The 18,764-nt window shown below is 38.8% G+C and overlaps 3 protein-coding genes across 3 annotated transcripts; 1 reads left to right on the forward strand and 2 right to left on the reverse strand.

Annotated features, from left to right (window-relative positions):
- The first annotated feature begins 340 nt into the window (after positions 1-340).
- Positions 341-2,735, forward strand: LOC144519940 (actin-binding Rho-activating protein). The gene is made up of 2 exons (XM_078253476.1): positions 341-530; positions 929-2,735. Exon 2 carries the CDS (start codon positions 937-939, stop codon positions 1,474-1,476), a length of 540 nt encoding a protein of 179 aa, XP_078109602.1. The 5' UTR covers positions 341-530; positions 929-936; the 3' UTR covers positions 1,477-2,735.
- Positions 2,736-2,838: 103 nt separating this feature from the next.
- Positions 2,839-7,196, reverse strand: hint3 (histidine triad nucleotide binding protein 3). Its single transcript, XM_078253477.1, has 5 exons — positions 6,566-7,196; positions 5,860-5,977; positions 5,563-5,632; positions 4,851-4,977; positions 2,839-3,898 (listed from the first exon to the last, which is right to left on the reverse strand). Exons 1-5 carry the CDS (start codon positions 6,695-6,697, stop codon positions 3,851-3,853), a joined length of 495 nt encoding a protein of 164 aa, XP_078109603.1. The 5' UTR covers positions 6,698-7,196; the 3' UTR covers positions 2,839-3,850.
- A 2,263-nt stretch (positions 7,197-9,459) lies between these two features.
- Positions 9,460-12,075, reverse strand: ncoa7a (nuclear receptor coactivator 7a). The gene is made up of 6 exons (XM_078253478.1): positions 11,927-12,075; positions 11,435-11,587; positions 11,135-11,287; positions 10,924-11,019; positions 10,593-10,666; positions 9,460-10,362 (listed from the first exon to the last, which is right to left on the reverse strand). The coding sequence occupies exons 1-6, from the start codon at positions 11,993-11,995 to the stop codon at positions 10,224-10,226; spliced, it is 684 nt and encodes a 227-aa protein (XP_078109604.1). The 5' UTR covers positions 11,996-12,075; the 3' UTR covers positions 9,460-10,223.
- Positions 12,076-18,764: the final 6,689 nt, after the last annotated feature.

Below are 18,764 nucleotides of genomic sequence, written 5' to 3' on the forward strand. Positions count from 1 at the left end.
GTGTATGTGTTTGTTGTGTTATGGTTATCTAAGCTACTGGATGCCTAAAATTCCCTTCGGGATGAATAAAGTATCTATACTGCACTAGCTGCTGTTAGTTTAACATTATATTTGGCGACCATGTCAAAATGTACCTGTATTGTTGTTGATGTTTAATCTAAACAGTTTATGTCGCCTATAAGCAATTTATTATTACCCATGGGTGTATTTTGCGCTTATGTCCCAGGATAAACCCTTCTCATCTCCGGCTGTAATCTCCTTTACTTCAGAGGCACTTGTCCTCGCCTCCCTCTCTGATAAGTGATTCGCTGTTCGGATCTTTTCTAACAGGCCACTGGCCGAGACAGATGTCCATCAGAGCGGTTTTTCCTTTGGACAGAAAAGCATCCGCACTCTTGCTACTGTCAGCAGTGTTGCAGTATTGTTAAGTTGTTCTATAGTTACAGTGTAACCACCTGATTTTTTTTAGCACTTTGGCTACAATGAAACATTCATGCAGGGGAAGTGAGGTTCGAGTCAGTGTGGGACATGTAAGTTGGATCATGTTCGATAATTGTTTACACCAAATGTCTGAAGGGCTGTAGGGCCTATAGACATAAGTCACTTTACAAAGCTGTGTGTTCTAAAAAACTTGTTCTAGTTGTGATGATGACTGATATTGATTTTGTAAAATAATATGTTCACTTTTATTTAGTTTTTATGAATTGTCAATTTCATTTGTTGCTCAGATTGTGGACTAAAACTGTCATCCGAAAAACCCAACAAATAGCCTACATAACAGGAAATCAATAATTAGGCGAAATATAATGTTTATCCTAAAACCTAGAGATTATTTAGATTATTTTAGTTGTTATTTAAATAATAAAGTAATAAAAACAGCAAAGTGCTATTTTACTCCTGTATTCCTATGTAATCTTCTCCTCAACAGAGACAGTGATGGGGCAGGACAGCCAGATCACCACCATCATGGAAACTGAAGATGACGTCCTACATCCTGCTCAGTTTAGCGATGACACTGCAGCGTGCTTTGTTTCTGTAAAAGGCTTAAAGGAGAACTGGCAGAAGTGGTCTGACGAGCACCAGGAGCACCAGAAGCTCAACCCCTTCAGTCACGACACTAGGCAGTGTGTGGCGGTCCCTCAGAGGGGGCAGGACCACTATGGGAGACCCCTGCAGGGGTCCATGACGGAGCAACGGGGGAAGGATGCTCACACACACATCAGCAGAGAGGTTGAGGAGCTGTGTGAAGTGATAAGGAACATTGGAGAGCCAAGAAACAAAGATGGGGATGGAAGCGGCAGCGAAGGCAGAGATATCACTGTGAAATTTGGGAAACTGTTTGAGCATTATGTGACGATCTCTAATAAACTGGTAGGGATTCTTCTAAGGGCGAGGAAGCAGAGGCTGGTTGACTTTGAGGGGGAGATGCTGTGGCAGGGGAAGGATGACCATGCAGTTATCACTCTGTTGCAGTGATCAGAAACTTGGATTGGTGTTTATGCCATGATTCATGTTACATACACGCAAATATGGAGCTACATCATGGCAGCGCTCACTGTGGTATTCAGATAGCAGGGGGACTGCAGTAATTGTGCCTTAGTCACGTAATGGCACTCTTGTTAAGAAAAAGATAGGTCTATCAGTGGATGATAATTAACTCTACCTTACTGAGGAGTGTACATTAGGCTTACTAATGCATTTTCTCCTCATGCTAAAAAAAACCACACGTTTCTAAAGTGCAGATACATGCAGAGGCTAGAAAAAGTCATGTAAAAACCTGAAATGAATGCAATGACATAGTTAATCACAATAGCAAACGTTACAAAATTTGGGTCATAGCAGGTGAAATGCCAATTAGCAGCATTTGTCAGAAAGCAAAGAGGTTATCAGCATGTTGGCACATGATTTAAAAAGCATTTAACAGCACTTAAAAAAGGCCAAACTGGTTGTACCTAAAATGAAGGTGCATCAGAATCAATCAAATAATTAAATATCAAATAACAAAAATCATATGTCAAAGTGAATGAAATCATGACAGGATATGCACAATTAAAAGTAAAACACAAATAAAGAGAAACATTGGTCATACTGTATGTTAAAACAGAGATAAGACAAATATACTTTCTGTATGGGGGGGTTTAACCTAATATATGTTCCTAGGGTAACTTAGTTACTTCAAAAACAGTACATTTTCATGTATTCACATATACTACACATTTACCGTGTTGCTAAAATAGGATCTTAGCTGAACAAATCCTTCCCTATATTTCCTTGCTAGCTTTTTAATGTGGGGAAAGTGGTGGAGTGAGCAGCTGAAATGAAGTCAGAGTGGTTAATGAGTCTGAAGCAAATCCAAAGAGAACATGAGGCTGCCTGTGACAGACAATATGGTGCTATAGGATGACCTTGATCTGACTTGGCTTAGGTACTTTGGAGCATGTATTTATTACAAGTCTGCTTTGTAATTAGAGAACCTTGTTACAGTTGAAACTTTGTATACCTGCAACACACTGAGATAGATGTACAATAAACTACAAAATGCTGCTTTAATGAAATGAGAACTCCACAGTACACTATGCACTGACTGATAATATATGCCATAATATCCGCTGCTATTAAAACTAATGGCCATGCAAAATAAATTAATGTTTTTTTTAGCATAAGGCAGAAGTAGACTGATCAATTAGCAAGTACTGCTTATGGTATTATAATAAATAAAGTAACTGCGACCTGCATGTTATTGTGTTACTGTGGATGCTTTGTGAACTGTAAGCACTGACTGGAGTAGTTAAACTAATGACTGGGAGAAAAGTGTAAACTGATATCTAGGACTCACTATAGTAGGAACACACGAGGAGCAGCAATGTATTATTCATTCCAAGTTAAATTAATTCTTAAAGTGCATACACTTGTGTACAGTACATACAGTTTGGTTTTCTGTCTTTACATTCCTTAATATACAGTAGTATCGTATGGCATATTCACTTCATGCACAATACCGTTAGTTCATCTTATATATCTTAACACAATCCTAGGACATTGCATCAAATCAAACGTGAGATGAGCATGTATAAACAGATAAATGGCTATATTTTAGTGTTTGTTGAGATCATTTAGCATACTTTACAGTGTTAGAGGATCACTTAGCTGCTTCCACTGTAAAGGAGCCTTGTAAATAGTTAATAATACTCTGGGCTTTGACCCACTTCACCAAGGCCACAAAATTATGAGATAACTCAACATAGCTGAGGAACCTTCGGTTCACAACTATCCAACATGTTATGTAAAAGTGTTAATTAGACAAATTAATTTGTCTTACTTATACTTTTTTCTCAATTACACATGCATAAAATCTGATTTTCAAAGCATTAAACATGCCAGGAAATAAAACAGCTTGTGAATTATATTGGCTATCTACTGTTGTACTCACCTTTCCATTCAGTAAAAAGAAATAACGCCTTCAACATTTTCTTTGGCGATTACCAGATGAAAACAGGGGAATCACACCGTATGCTACTTGGTCCATAAAGTAAATGCATTTTTTACGGCGGATTAATTGAGATTTAATTAACTCCTTCTGTAAAAAAACATTTAAAAAATCATTTGTGTGACATGTCGCAAGTAGCAAGAAACAAGATTTGGCTTCATTCAAGCCTTCATTTTGCTTCCAGTCTGAAAGGTGGTCTCTGGTTACAAACATGTCACCAGTTTAAAATAATGTCATTAGCTCTGACCAAACAGACAGCAACTTTACGTGAGAGTGTATCATCCAACATGACATCTGCAAGAAGGTGGATGTTTCAGTCACATCAAAGTCAAATACTGTCAGAACTGGATCCAAAGCGAGGGATTAGTTGGTCTCTCCTTTAGAGTTGAGAAGCTCAATCAGCTGGTCTGCCTGGAAAACAAATGTGGACAGAATGGAAATTAGATTTAAAACTCCACTTGCATAAACTAAAGTATGGTGGCACCACAGGGTTGTTGTCACTAATTACTAAACTAAATAGCATAATATAGTAAAATAAATAGTCATTTACATTTATAATAACAGCTTTTAGAACTGTAAACCCCTTGTGCAACAGGGGGAAGAGCCTGGCTTTCATTTCAAATGAAGTGTAAGTTTCAGTTTCAAGTTGTATTAGTCATGTGTAGGTTAATACAGGGTCAAGGGTACAATGAAATGTATTTGATGAGAGAACGGGTCAGCTCAGCAATAAAAGCACTAGTTGCCGCAATAAGAGCACTAGTCATATAAAAGATAAAATAACATAAAATTACAATAATAAGATATGACAATAAGATGTAAGATAAGCTGGGATGGCATCAATAAAATATAGCACTAAATACATATATGAAAATGAGGATTGTGTGTAAAAGTGACATGTTTATCCAACAGTTAATATAAGCCAATAAATCACTACATTTTTTATACACACAAAATACTTTTGAACTTTGTGCAGAGGAAGTGAACACACTCTACTGCATTGGTTACTGGTTGAGACGCCTAAAACTACTAATTTCAGAATGAGAAAAAGAACAATAAAAGACAAAGTGGGGTGGGTCATTCATCAATTACTAAATCACTTTAACAGTCCTTACACAATTACTAAATCACTTCAACAGTCCTTACACATTTAAACCACGCTGCCTGCATGAGAGAGACACTTTATGAAGAAAACACATTTTCACGTGGTAAGATGACAGTTGACCTATTTTGCTTAAATGTAGCCTGATGGTGCACACACACTTGAGATTGAGAAGCAATTATTTTATCTTTACTAATCCTTAATTTATATACCATTGCATGTTTAGTACTGGAGCACAGAAGAAATAATGATTAGGAGGCTTACCGTAATAAACCAATAAGAGTTGAGCCTGTAGAAGAGGCGGGACATGAAGCCAATTTGACTGGCAGGTGCCAGGACATGAAGGTGTAGGTGTGTGACAGAACAGAATGGGGGCCAGTGGAAACCGAACCTGCAGACAAGGGAAAGGGAATCAATGCACACAGGCACCATGGTTTAAGATATGATAAGCGTTTTCTAAATTGTTACGTCAACAAAGCAACATACAGTATATGTTAGCAAAGCTTAATGATCAGTCAGTAAGAATTATACATCAGTCTACATATCAATAACAATTTCCTTTAGATTAAGTACTACTGTTCTCTAGGTAAAGACAGTTCATAGTTTACAGTGTTGAACTGATACTGTGACTATGTGTACTGATGATGAGTATAATGTTAAAATCAGCTCCTGGCATCACTGTGGATTGTTTGCTTGTTCTTCTGTCTAGACGGGCATGCTGTAGTATTGATTATTAGTATTGGTTGTTCTTAAAGGGGGACAATTCACCTCGAAATAATTTGTCAGTCACTATTTCTAAACAGAAAACCTGAACTGGGTCTTTACCTGAGGTTTATGTCATCGAGTGACAAAAGTTGTTTCACTAAAAATGTTTGGGGATGTTCCTTTTGTGGTAGTCACATCGTAGCACTTACATTCCTGAGCCACTAGTGTGAAGAGCTGTGAACTACAAAATGTACCACTGAATGTAGTTCACCTGACATCGCTGAGGTCTGTTACGTTGTTTTTCTGGAGGATCTCCTTCCCTGTCTCGACCATCCGCTTCACTGGTTATGACAACAAAAGCAAAAACACATGTATTTTGCCATTACAAATAAGCCAACTATATTTTATTCAGCTGCAGAGTAGTTAACACCAGTCCACATGATCGGTTAGCAATGGCCTGTCAGTGCAATTGAATTTAGCAGCAACATGCAGTAATCTATACAATTATTTTCAAAGTGCAACCGTTTCAACAAGCATCGGTAAATACGGTGTGTAGTTTAAACCTTACCCAAAGGCACATGCTCCTTGCTTAGTGTTTTACAATTCCCTACATGTTTGGTTGGGATGACCAGGTAATGGTGGGGAGCTCCAGGTTTAATGTCTCTAAAACATGAGATCTCCTCATCCTGCAGCGGAGATAAATGAGCAAGTCAGCAAATACAAATGAATAAATCAGCTGGAAGGAAAGAAAGGGTAGAATAGTGGGGACTGTGGTGTTAAGTGCAACTTCTTTTTTTTAACTACATGTTAGTTAGCTTTGTTGTTAGTTTATAAATAACCAAGTCACCTAGCGGCAGTCTCTTTTCAGCTCTTTATCATCTCTCCCAAAGCTGTGGTTTCCAAACTGGAAGCTCCAGTGAGTGTGTCTTTGAGGGGATCCCATAAAATGTATTTATTTAGAGTCCTTATATGTGAAAACGTTTGAGTGCTGAGGTACACCCTGCAATAGACCAGCATAAAACTACAAACTAGCGTAGTTAGTAGTTAAGCACTCAATAAAAATGTGGTAGTTCAATTACTGCACACAACTTACGTCTTAAAGAAAATTAAACAATAAATCTAGCCCAATACTCAAAAAGCCACTAACGCTATGTGTTACAGAGCTATATTGCAGTGCCGTCACGCTGCTTCTTAACCCAGCTGTTTAACAAGAAAGCATGCTAAAGCTAGCTAGCTTAGCACTTCATATTGTTTAAACATTGCGATATTCTTACACAGTGAAGAAGCTCCGTGCCCATTTCATTGTTTACGATCTTGCAGAAAATACATTTCTTTTCATATCCTTCAGCTGGCACGCTGCTGGTTTTGGAAACCTGATCAGGTTGTGTAGCCTCGACTCCTGCCATTGTTGTACAATGAACTGTCAAAGGTAAGACCTGCACAGTCGATCCCAGAGGTCGACGAGCTCACAAGGGGAAACCGAAAGATTGTCGATCCACCGTTCTCTTAAGTGTCCACATCAATGCCGTTTTTTGACGCGAGGAGTCGCCAGTGATGGCGAAAGCTTCGTGATAGAAAGCTTTATTCTGAGTATTATGTGATGAATTTGATAATTATTTTAACCAAATTTTATTTACATAAGTCAAAGTTTTTGAAAAAGAAGCCAAGCTTTTTGGAGCTGACTGCCAATATTAAATAATACATTTGTTTCCATTTCCACCTGTACAAACAAAAAAGCTGTTAGATCATATGACCTTTGTAAGCTTTACAAAATATTTGTATGAATTGTTTTGCTTTGTTTTGGTTTTGTTTTCCTTTAGTAACCCCCTGGCTCGTCTAGAACATAGACTGTTAAGATGTACAGAAGACGTTCCTTCCTACTGTATGTCCACATTCTCCAATAAAGTTTAAAAAGCTTCGTGACGCATGAAGCTTTGCAGCAAATTGGTTCATTTCCTTCTTATATACTGTCTATGTTCATTTATAGAGGCTTTACTGTAAATGCACACAAAGCCACCTGTTGGTCCTGTTGGTCAGTGTAAGTAAAAGTAAGTCAAACAGGCAATGACTGCCAAACAATGAAACAATATATTTTGATGTAATCCATAATAGCACACCAATTCGGGTCTATTCTGATAAACATATGATTGTATACCAATTCATTTCGATGAAAGTATCAGGTAAAAAAAAGGGCTACAAATGAGATCTCTGTGAGAGACCAGCAAACTCCTAGCAAACTATTATGTAGCTCAATGCTGGACATTTCACCCCAAATTCCGGTCACTTTACTGTATTTGTATTTGTTTAGTATTTGGTTTAGAAGCCTTTATTGGTGATTTTTTTTACGGTACAAAGTCCTGCTACATACGTACATATATAGCTAGCTATATGCTCCGCTATGTCGCGTTAGCATGCAGCTACAATAGTTAGCTATGAGTATGCTAACGTTAGATTGTAGTGGAACGAAGCAGCACTTTCTAACGTCAAAAATCGCAGATAAAGGCTTCTGAACCAAACACTACACAATCGGACATGTTTAAGCAGGAATGTGACCCGGAATTGGGGAGAATCTAACGACATTGCCAGCTAAGATGACATGTTTACTGCCGTTAGCATGTAGCTACTATAGTGGTATACAGCAGTGGTGGCTGGAAGAGCTGTCATCCCGTCTTCAAAAGGACACTTATGTACGTTTACACTTCATCACAAGTGTCGATTGTTTGTAGCTATGACTATTGTATAATAAAGATTTCATAAAAAAGTTGTGATGTTTGGTCGTAAAGTGTTTCAACGCATGCGTGGTACAAATCGCACAGGGACATTGTTAGTTTTCTACATAGACATATATACTTTTGACATTGTTGTTTGTTTTCTACTACGTAACTATGCGCATGCGCAGAACGGATTTTACAGGCGGTAAGGATCGGGTACTGACAACGTAAACTGTTCCAGAGAATGCCTTTGGCGCTGGCTTTTCTCTTGTACACCCATGGTGTAGTTCCCGGATTTCAAGCCCCGGGACCACAATGGCGGCTCGTTTGGAAACTTATTTTACGAAAATAGTTCACCAAAATGTGTTTCTGAAAACAATTTGAGCGTGAAAAAAACTATGCAGTTGCTAGATCTGTCTTTATTTTAAATGGACAACAGTCAGTTTAAACGATTTTCGGGAGTTTCAAGAGGTGGCGAAGCCTGCTGGAGTCCACTGATTCGCTCCTTATGGGAAACCAGAGAGTTGTTTTTTTTTTTCTCGGAAACCAGAGAGTTGTAGAACGTTTTTGGGGAAGCCTGGGAATGGCGTTACTGTGGACATATTTTACAGAATGGGCATGTAGCTAAGGGAAGAAGCTGCCCACAGAGAGTATGGCTCTGATTTAACCATAGACTGTTAATATATACAGTCTATGGGTTTTACCTATGGGTTTAACATATACTTGGTAACTCATTTAACCTGATTTTCAAAATTTTCTACCTCTATTTTCTGGCATGATGGACCTTAACATTCAGTTTATCAGTGTACATTAACTGCTTAGTATTTGTCTTCCCAACATTTTAATTCACAATTTTGTCACATTGTAATGAGGGTTGCTGACTCTGTGGATATGACTGTTTCTTAACACCCATATGCTAGATAAATCAAATCAAACATATATATATATATATAATACTTGAAACTATTTTGTTCTTGTTGGGAATTAAAATAAATCCTACTTTGTTAAGTAAAAATATTTTGCTATCAAACATACATTTAAGTTGCTTCACTATATCTAATGTGGTCTTTTTCTGGCCTACATTATATATATATATATATATATATATATATATATATATATATATCACAAATGAACGCAAATATTATAAATACCTGATCAGATTTGGTATCAGCAAATCATATCGACAGAATACACACTTTTTAGTTTCCGTTGTTGTTGACTGATTTGCACACAAACATTAAAATGTGAAATAAACTATACAAACAAATGTTGCTTTTCGGTTTATATTTTCTTAAAATACATTTCGATAAATTGATAATAAAAATATGTAAAAAATGTTCCTATATTGTCTATTCATGCAAATATGCAGGCAGGTGTCCCACTTTCCAAAAACAAAAGTGACAGTTAACAGTTGATGTCTCTTCCTCCACAAACCGCACACACGACAGACGATACGTTGTTTATAGTGCAATCTAATGCTTTTATTTTTCAACCTGAGTGGTTAGGTCTTCACCTGCAGAAGTAGTTTTCAAATGGAGAACAACATTCACCAGCCAGACATCACGTTAGAAAAAAAACAAGTACAATTAGAGTCCATTTAGGACATTGTGCGTACTATCATGTTACAGTGTTTTTACAATAAATTAATTGTTTAACCTTTTAGTTTATACGGCCCCTTATGTGCCAAGTATGTTTCATAAACCTTACATATACTGTAAACACATTTTACATTTCACAAACATGTGGCTGTTAAACAGAAAAAGTTTTTTTTTTCTCCTTAAATCCTGAATGCGCTTACAGTCATTAAAAACTTTTTTATTCAAAAGTGTTTTTGTGAACTTTGTATTATAATGCTCCCCACAAGAAAGGGAGGGCATGGAGGGCTTAAAGCATCAGATGCCAGTGACTGACTGGTCTTAGCACAGGGCTTTTGATGAATAGCCGGTAGTTTAAAGCAGCAGGACCCTGAATTACAGGATTTCTTCTGGCCACTTGTCTTGAACAGGCACAGATCACACCAGCATAAACAGAAAGTCCAGCATGAGAACCAAAAGACTTTTACTTCTGTATGTGGGCTAATCTGAGCCAGGTGCCCAGATGACAGCACCTGCTCTTTCAGGTTTTGTACAGTAGTGGCCAAAACCACATGTACGCCTTGAAATTTTGGAAGTTCTGTAACTCCAGTCAGGACAGTGGGGTCTTTTCAGATGTTGTCCCCTTAAGTTCCCACAGTCCAGACTTCGAGGTCTTTTATAATGAAGTCTTCCTGTGTGGAGAGCGACGCATTGCGGAATGTGGGACAGGAGAAGCTTGAACCATGGTACAGATCAGCATCCAGCCACAGGCCAAATCCGCCCCTACAGACCAAGAAAAAAACAAACACTTTAATGTCAAATCTTTTAAAAGTTGTTAATGTTTTATGCTTTCAGATACCAGGTGGTTGTAATCTCGGCTATGTCACAGTTAAAGTTATTATTTTATGATCTTGCTTTTATTTCTTTATAACACCGACAGACCTAACTGCTTTCTTTTTTTTAAGTGTGTATGTCTATATTTCATAGGGGCAATCAACAACCACATAACTTACCCCCCTCCACCAATCTGCAGAGATTCCAAGTTGCCGCTCACAAAGTAGGAGTTCTCGCCGCTCCACCTGTATACCTGGGAAAATGCCAAATAAAAGACTTAAGACACTTGTACTCAAACCCATTGCACAAGTTTCAAAATATGTCAAATGCACATGCAAAATGTATTTTTGATCCTTTTCTGAAAGTTATTTCTTTCCAGAGATTGTGTTTAGTTTCTTAGCTAAAGAATAGCTCTTAAATAATTTCAAACTTTACTTGTACTATGAATACAACAGTTCTCAGACTAGCTGGTAGATACTTTTCTAACCACACAGGAAACTCCACTCTTACCTGGAAGTCAGGGTTGAAGCTGTACAGAAAGGTTTCCCCTGTGCCATAGCAGTATTTACTGACTTTGAATGGATCAGAAGAAAATGCCCCAAACACCTGAAAAGACCAAGACATTGGGTCATTAAAGGAGTACTCACATATACACTATTAACCAGGGTATCAGTCATTTGTTTAATTAAAAGCAGTGGAGAGTTAAGATAAAGAGGCCAACCTTATTATGCATGTCTTTGATGACCAGCAGCACAGGGCTGTCCAATCTTGCCATATTCCTGTAGATAGTCTTCAGACTGCTCCCATGGATGGCTGTGCTGTAGACCAGTTGCCAAGGATAGCCCTGGGTCCTTGCTGGCAGGTGAAGAGCAAGCTGTTGGGAAAAAAGAGATGTTAATCAAAAGACGTCATACTGAAAGATATAAAAGTAATTATCACAACAAAACGAGTTGATGGCTGTAAATCATTGCTAAATCACTTACACAGATTTTATTTTGAAATGTTGCCGGGTATAACTTACTTTCTCCAGGTGTTGGTCACCCAGCAGCTGGCTGCGGTCACACAGGACAGGGAGAGCACCTTCAGCTTCCTCCTGGTACTCGGGCTCCTCTGCCTCAGAGTCCACCGAGCTGCACAGACTCTGGCGCCGCTTGGAGTCCTTCAGTGTGATGATCTGGAGGAGGACACAAGATGAGACAAAATGAGACTTTCCTCTACAGTACATACAGAAACTTGTGGTTGAACAACTCATTTACAGACAGTGCACACGTAAATTCTAAAGGGTAAATATTTTATTCCAACAGTAGATGCAGGAACAAGTTTAACACAACTTCATTGGCAGTAAATTCACAACTGGATTGCTGAATTCATAACTGGACTTACTGGATCGCAAGCTGTCTAGGAAGGATGGATAATGATGACAACATTTTTTTTTACCCCAGGGTAAAGTATATTTTACCCCATAAATACAGCACATCTCCTAACATAATAACATGCAGTATAGTGGTCCTACCTCAACATACGGCTCCACACAGTCACTGGCGAAATAAAACACCTTGAAATTGTCTGAGAGCAGCTTCATTCTTCCTGGTTTCTCTGTCAAGCTCTACGCTCTGCAGTACCATATGTACCACATCCATCCCTTGTGTTGCATGTGGGCTACCTCTACTTTGTAAATGCTATTGGCTGGCAACTTAAGTGGAGAGGCTTCTCATTGGTTAGCTCTGATACGTAATAGTTTATTTTCTCTCAAACAGGAAAGTGAAGTGTGGCTCTAGGAAAATGGGAAGGAGATTGAGATAGGATGTCCATATATAGAGAGTGGGATTTCCCACAACCTCTGGGATAACTGCCAGGCACTTTGGTGCCTCAGTTACTGTAAATCAGGGATACTTGATGTTCTTTATAAACCAGTGCATTTACAAATGTTAAAAAAAAATGTTTAAACTGTAGAGGTTTATTGTCCTGCCCTGATGTTATCCTGCAGTTAAAGAGCCACAGAGGGCTTTTATTTCATATTTAACCGTGTGTGTGTGTGTGTGTGTGTGTGTGTGTGTGTTCATGCAAACCTTACCTCCCAGTTTTTAGCAGTGGGGTCGACAGGTTTACTGAGGCGCTTGTTGATCACAGCCACCTTGTTCTTCTTCACTACCAGATAGCGCTTCTGATGTTTCTCTCTGATGAAGAAACGGGGCTGGCGGTGCTTCTTGTTGCCCTTAGTGTAGATTTCTGGGGACCACTGTACAAAGAAGGTGTAGAGGTGGTCGACCCTGTAGAATGCAAAATGAGAATTCTTTTATGAGTAGACAATCACCGTTTACCTGAACAGATTTATTCAGGTGGCCTGCTATGGCTAAAATGAGTAGTTTTTTAATAGGAAAAGCAAAGGGCTTATAACATCAATCACCACTTTGAGGTTACAAATAATTCAACTAAAGCAGAATCACTGTGTGTTACATAATCTTAACTGCATTTCAGTAAATCAATCCTCACTTCTTCTACTGGGCATGTCACTTCACTGCAACTGTAAAGCATTAATGACAGTTAACCCATCCTTTCCCATAAGAAAAAAACAAATTGAAAGTTGAGCAACTGCTACTCACAATACTCTATTATCTTTTGAATCGTGCCTGGACATGATTCACAGGAAAGTGAAGCATGCTTTAAATGGTTTAAGCGTTAATCATGCTGGGCTAGGAATATCCGAGGTGAGGACAGAGTGAAAATTAAGAAGCCCTTTTTTTGGAGTTATTTTTTAAGATTCTGCCACCTACAGATTTCCAAAAGAGAGCCACTTCTGAGTAATTCATTACTGAAATCCAGAAAATCCATTTAATATTGAAAAAAGTAGTAATTTTTTTGTCTAAACCTACTTTTAATACCCTTTTTCTCTTCCTGCCAATCTACACTGCAACAACCGCTTTCTACCATGGAATGACTGGAATAACTCCCTGTTTCTTCCTTTGCGCACGTAGTAATACATACACCACCAAGAACTCTAATCACTATACCTTTGCAAAAGGTTTACATCCCATGCATGACCTCGAATAAACTTTTAAAATTGTGTTGTAATTAAAACTTTTGTGATTCTAAGCTCACATTTTCTTGCTTAAATGTTAAAACAAGCAAATCAAAATACTGTGTGATTAAACTCAAGATAACATCACCATATTCAGGACCCAGCATAACAATGTTCACAGCTCTCTTGATGATTCGTTTCACTTACTCTCCAACGCTGTAGGCAACTCCCATGGCTGATTGAAGATGAGGGTAAACTGTAAGGAGAAAGAGAGAGTAGATGGTTTGGAGGTTCAGTGCTGAAGAAGCGCATCCACTGTCCCTGTCCAGAGTCTCAGCCCCCTGAGCATTTTATACCAGTGGGTCAATCACTGAGATAAGCCCCTTTCATCATTAACCCTCCCTTTCTCCCTAAACAGCTTTACATGTATTTGACATGAGGATTTCACAATGGTCCTGAAAGCCAGAGTTAGTGAATCATTAACGTGACCTGCTCAGTCTCTCTGTCCTAAATCTGGCTGGAGTTCAGTTACTGTGTCAAGGTAGTGGCTCGGTGACTGAATGAGGTGGCTTGACAGAAAGTTAAAGGCCTATATGTCCGTCTGTCTGAGTGTCAGATTGTCTTTTCATTGTGCCTTCCTGCCTTTGTTTCTGTCTCTCAGTCTTACCAGATGTCTGGCTTCTCTTTCCATCTCCTCAGAGATTAAAAGTAAACTAATTACATTTCCAGTTAAGTCAATTCTGAGGAACTGTACTTGTACTTTACTTGAGTATCTGCAACTCCACTACATTTCAGGGGGAAATATTGCAGTTTTTTAACTCTGCTACATTCATCTTACTGATATAATATGTAATATTCCTGCAATAAAATGTCTATAAACAACTATACCTGTATTATATATATTTTAGTTGTGTACTTACACTATCCCAACTTTTTCCAACAAGCCAGAGAAATCTGTAACTTCAATCAATGACACGGAGTGTGTGGTTTGGTTGCCTGTCAATGGTGTCATATATAACCTTTGACCCCTGGTCTACATGTCTTCTGCAGTTTTCAGGCATTGAGTTAAGCTAACCGGCTGTGGCCGGTATACCTTGGTAATGATCGTCTCTCTTACTCTTGACAAGAAAGCCAATGTGCATATACCTTTACAGTATATATAAATATTGTATTTTACATTGTGGTATTGGTACTTTTACTTCTGCTTCTCATCATCACATTCATCCCTTTTACTTCCTTTTTCTTTTCTCTCTTGCAGCCTGTTTCAGGTTTTCCTTGAACAATATAAAAGGGAAAGTGTTTAACGATTTGTTCTGCTCTTTTAAAATGACAATTCTAAGAGAAAGAAACGTGCATAACGGATGGGTACATAACATTTGGAAGGTTTTGGGTCTATGCACCATCAGGAAGTTTTGATGATAAATGGTTTGACGGGGTTGTGTTGTCCTAATTTGGTAGCAGAGAACTGCTATTCATGTTTATGATGTGTGTTGTATATATGCATGTGTCTGAGTTGTTGTTGGCTTTTTTTCCCCACATATTGAGTTTGAGTGCACGCAATCACACGGAAAGTTACAGATGTAATCTGTCTCCCTGCAACAATCATTAGAGGCCGTTATTTTAACAGGCCCCACTCCCACTCTATAAGGATTATTGTAACAGGCTCAAGACATCAAATCAAGATTTAATCAAAGAAGCACCATGTAGTGATTACTGATTGCAGTGTTGACCACTGATAAATGATCTATACAAGCCATTCAGACTTGATTAATTTATGTTGAGTATTATCTCTCTATACTAATGCTCAAACAGAATCACAGAGTTGTCTGTTTCTTCTATCTGCAGTCGTTAGGATTAACTGAGTAAACACAAATAAACTCAATGGGCCAGATCATCTGAACATGCTGAGCTGTTGAAGCAATAAAGCTGCTTTGTAGGTGTTATTTCCAAATATCTTCACTTGTTCAACTAGATTTTGTTACAGTCTTGGGCAAGTACAACATATTTATATGTGTGTGTGTGTGTGTGTGTGTGTGTGTGTGTGTGTGTGTGTGTGTGTGTGTGTGTGTGTGTGTGTGTGTGTGTGTGTGTGTGGTGAAACAAGGAACAGCATCAATGAAAATGACATTCAAAAACTATCAGCCATTCGTAAACTCAGAGGACTTTGTGTCATTCATTCGTGTTGTGAATAAGAATGTCTAGTCTAAAGTCTTCATTATTCATCCCTCCCCCAACACACATACACACACACACACACACACACACATACTCGTTTATCGGTGTTTTAAGCCCCCAACGTCGCACTAGGATTAGGCAATGGTTAGGGTTAGGGTTAAGGTCAGGGTTAGGTGCCTTGAAGTCAACGGTCACAGCGCTGCCTGGAAGGAGACGTTGGGGGCTTAAAACACCATCGAGCCACACACTCACACACACACTGGTCTGACATACCCTCCCACACAGACGCACACAGACACATAGACACACAGAGACACACACACACACACACACACACACACACACTTCCTAGTATCATATTGAATATGATGTGCAATGGGCTATATCACTGTAGATGTCTACTATCAGTTATACTGCACCATACAAAGATTGCATACATATTACTATTCCTCATAGCCCTGACCAAAATACCATCAGATCCTAAGTTTTGGTGTTTTTGTACTGTCCCTCTTATTAAACAGTCCAGTTGCTGAAGGAACAGAAGACTTGGTAAACCTAGCTGTTCTTATTTTCCTCTGCAGAATCCTTCCATTGCCCTGACAGCTTAGTTGGAACCTGTTGAGCAGAGGGTGAGTAGGGTCATTGAGGATGCGCTCAGCCTTATTCAGAATAAGGTCCTTACACAACGGAACAGCTGACATCTGGTCACACCCAATGACCCTACACGCCATACTGATCATGAGCTGCAGCCTATGGGATGTTGCGCATGTTTCCCAACACACAAATCAGGCCAAAGGACAGGATGCACTGTAGGAACAGCTTTATAAAACAGTTGCAAAACATAACAATCCAAATTAGAATTCTGTAAGAAAAACATTTGCTGTTGCAGTTTTTTGACCTTCGCAGTGTTGTACAGCCTACATCAAACTTCAGCTTGTCATCAATCTCTATCCGAGTCTCTCTATTAGAGTCAGCGGGAATGTCGCCCTGTCTACCGACAAGACTGTATTTAGCTAAATTACAAATTGATAATGGTTCCAGTGCTCAAACGCATGTTTGTAAAAGATATCAGGTCAGGAGATTACAATAGGGACACTCTGGGGTCATCAATCTTTCACAAGAGAAGTAGCAGGGAGATCAATTTGAGTCGCACACAAGATCATTAAGTAAACACAGGCACACAGATATACACAGTTAAAATACAGATATATAAACGCGTATGTGCAGACACGCATGTGCCCACACTCATATGCACACCTGATGCATGTCAGTCCTTTGTGCACACATTCTATGTGCAGAAAAACTCTCACCATTACTTACTGACCCATTCAAGTCTGCGCAGAAAAAATACAGCTGACATTTTTCTCAAATTTATAATGTAATTCTTAATTTGATGAGATTATGTTTAAAGTTCCTCTGCATTGCTGCTCTGGGAATGTTTTGTTCTCGTCTTGAATCTGTCTGAAGCACTGTTAGTAAAAAGGATGTTTAGCATTGAGAGAGACATTTGTTGCTCAGTATTTTTATTTTTTTATTTCTATCTTCATTTTATGTCTTTTGCAAAATCAGCCCACTGGTTTCCATGACAGCAGAAGTCTCTGGTTTGGCTCCCGCTAAAAAATGTTTTGAAAGTGCAACAACTGTGCTGTATTTTTTGTCATCAAAGCAAGCAAGAAAATGTTTTGTCACCGAAACTTGCAACTGCACTTTAAGAAGATGAAAGTATTGGACAATTATACCTATTGTATATTGTAATACAATGGCAATTGTAATTTTCTGTTTAGATTTTTGCTTTCACATAGCTTTTTCACATAGGTTTATGCCCTGCAGTGCCCTGCTACGCCCTGCAGTGCCCTGCTACGCCTTGAACTACTACAACTACTATTTATAGTCATAGTTCCATTATCTTTATTGTGACTATTATTGCCACTGTTCATCACACCCCCAACCGGCACCGTCAGACACCGCCTACCAAGAGCCTGGGTCTGTCCGAGGTTTCTCCCTGAAAGGAACTTTTCCTCACCACCCGAGGTTTCTTCCTAAAAGGGAGTTTTTCCTCGCCACTGTCGCACTTAATGCTTGCTCTTGGGGGAATTACTGGAATTGTTGGGTATTTGTAAATTATAGAGTGTGGTCTAGACCTACTCTATCTGTAAAGTGTCTTGAGATAACTCTTGTTATGATTTGATACTATAAATAAAATTGAATTGAAAATTGAATCGAATAGCTGGGCATGTGATTTTGGATTTGTTGTTGAAAAAATTACAAACAATAAATATTCCGCATTACATTTTGATGCAAACTACACATATACAATCAGACTAAACTGTTTGTTTGAGTACAGCACAAATATTTTTTTAATTTCACTTGTTGAGACACGATAGTGAGACAAAGTGACCAGGAGATTAGGAGGTAATGGTCTATTGAGATATGTGGCAACATTTTTCCACTATGACTGCAAACAACTGTGTTGATTAAGAGGTCCCTGTATGAATGTGCACAGACCATCAGATATTGTTTGGGTTTTGTCTCAGAGGCCGTGAGTCTTTTGGAAATGATGAGTGTACACACACACACACACACACACACACACACATGTAAACACAACACGCCTTTGTCATTTTCTTGGCAGCAGGTTATTTGTTGCAGAGCCGTTGGTGCCTCACCTCTCCTCCAATTACTGTAAAATCCTCTCTGCCGCTGCACACTTTCATATAAACATGGGAAAAGCCTCTATTAGCCAGCATGCTCATTGCCCTGGGTTCAGTACACAATACATATACACAGACAAACACAAACACACAGGGATACAGACACAGTAATGAGGTGTACGTACACAAACAAACATCACTCTGCTGGTTGGTATATTAGTTCTTATTTACTCCTGCAAGCGTTTGGAGCCTGGAATGTAAATGCATTTGATGATTTGTCGAGTTGCAGATGCCAGCTGGGCCACTTGTTAGCCTAGAGTTGCATGTGTATGTGCCTTGGCAACAATTTCTGCAACAGTTGTGCACAAGTAAGCTGAAAGAGTATGTTGATTTTTCAGAAATCTGTAGACAGGGTGACTATCAATGGTAAATAAATCCAAAGATTGATGCCATTGTTTTGTTTGATTTAAGATGCCTCATAGGTCAATATGTGCTTTTGTTAAGAC

The sequence above is a fragment of the Sander vitreus genome, chromosome 6 (genome assembly GCF_031162955.1).
Source record: "Sander vitreus isolate 19-12246 chromosome 6, sanVit1, whole genome shotgun sequence".
NCBI classification, from domain to species: domain Eukaryota; kingdom Metazoa; phylum Chordata; class Actinopteri; order Perciformes; family Percidae; genus Sander; species Sander vitreus.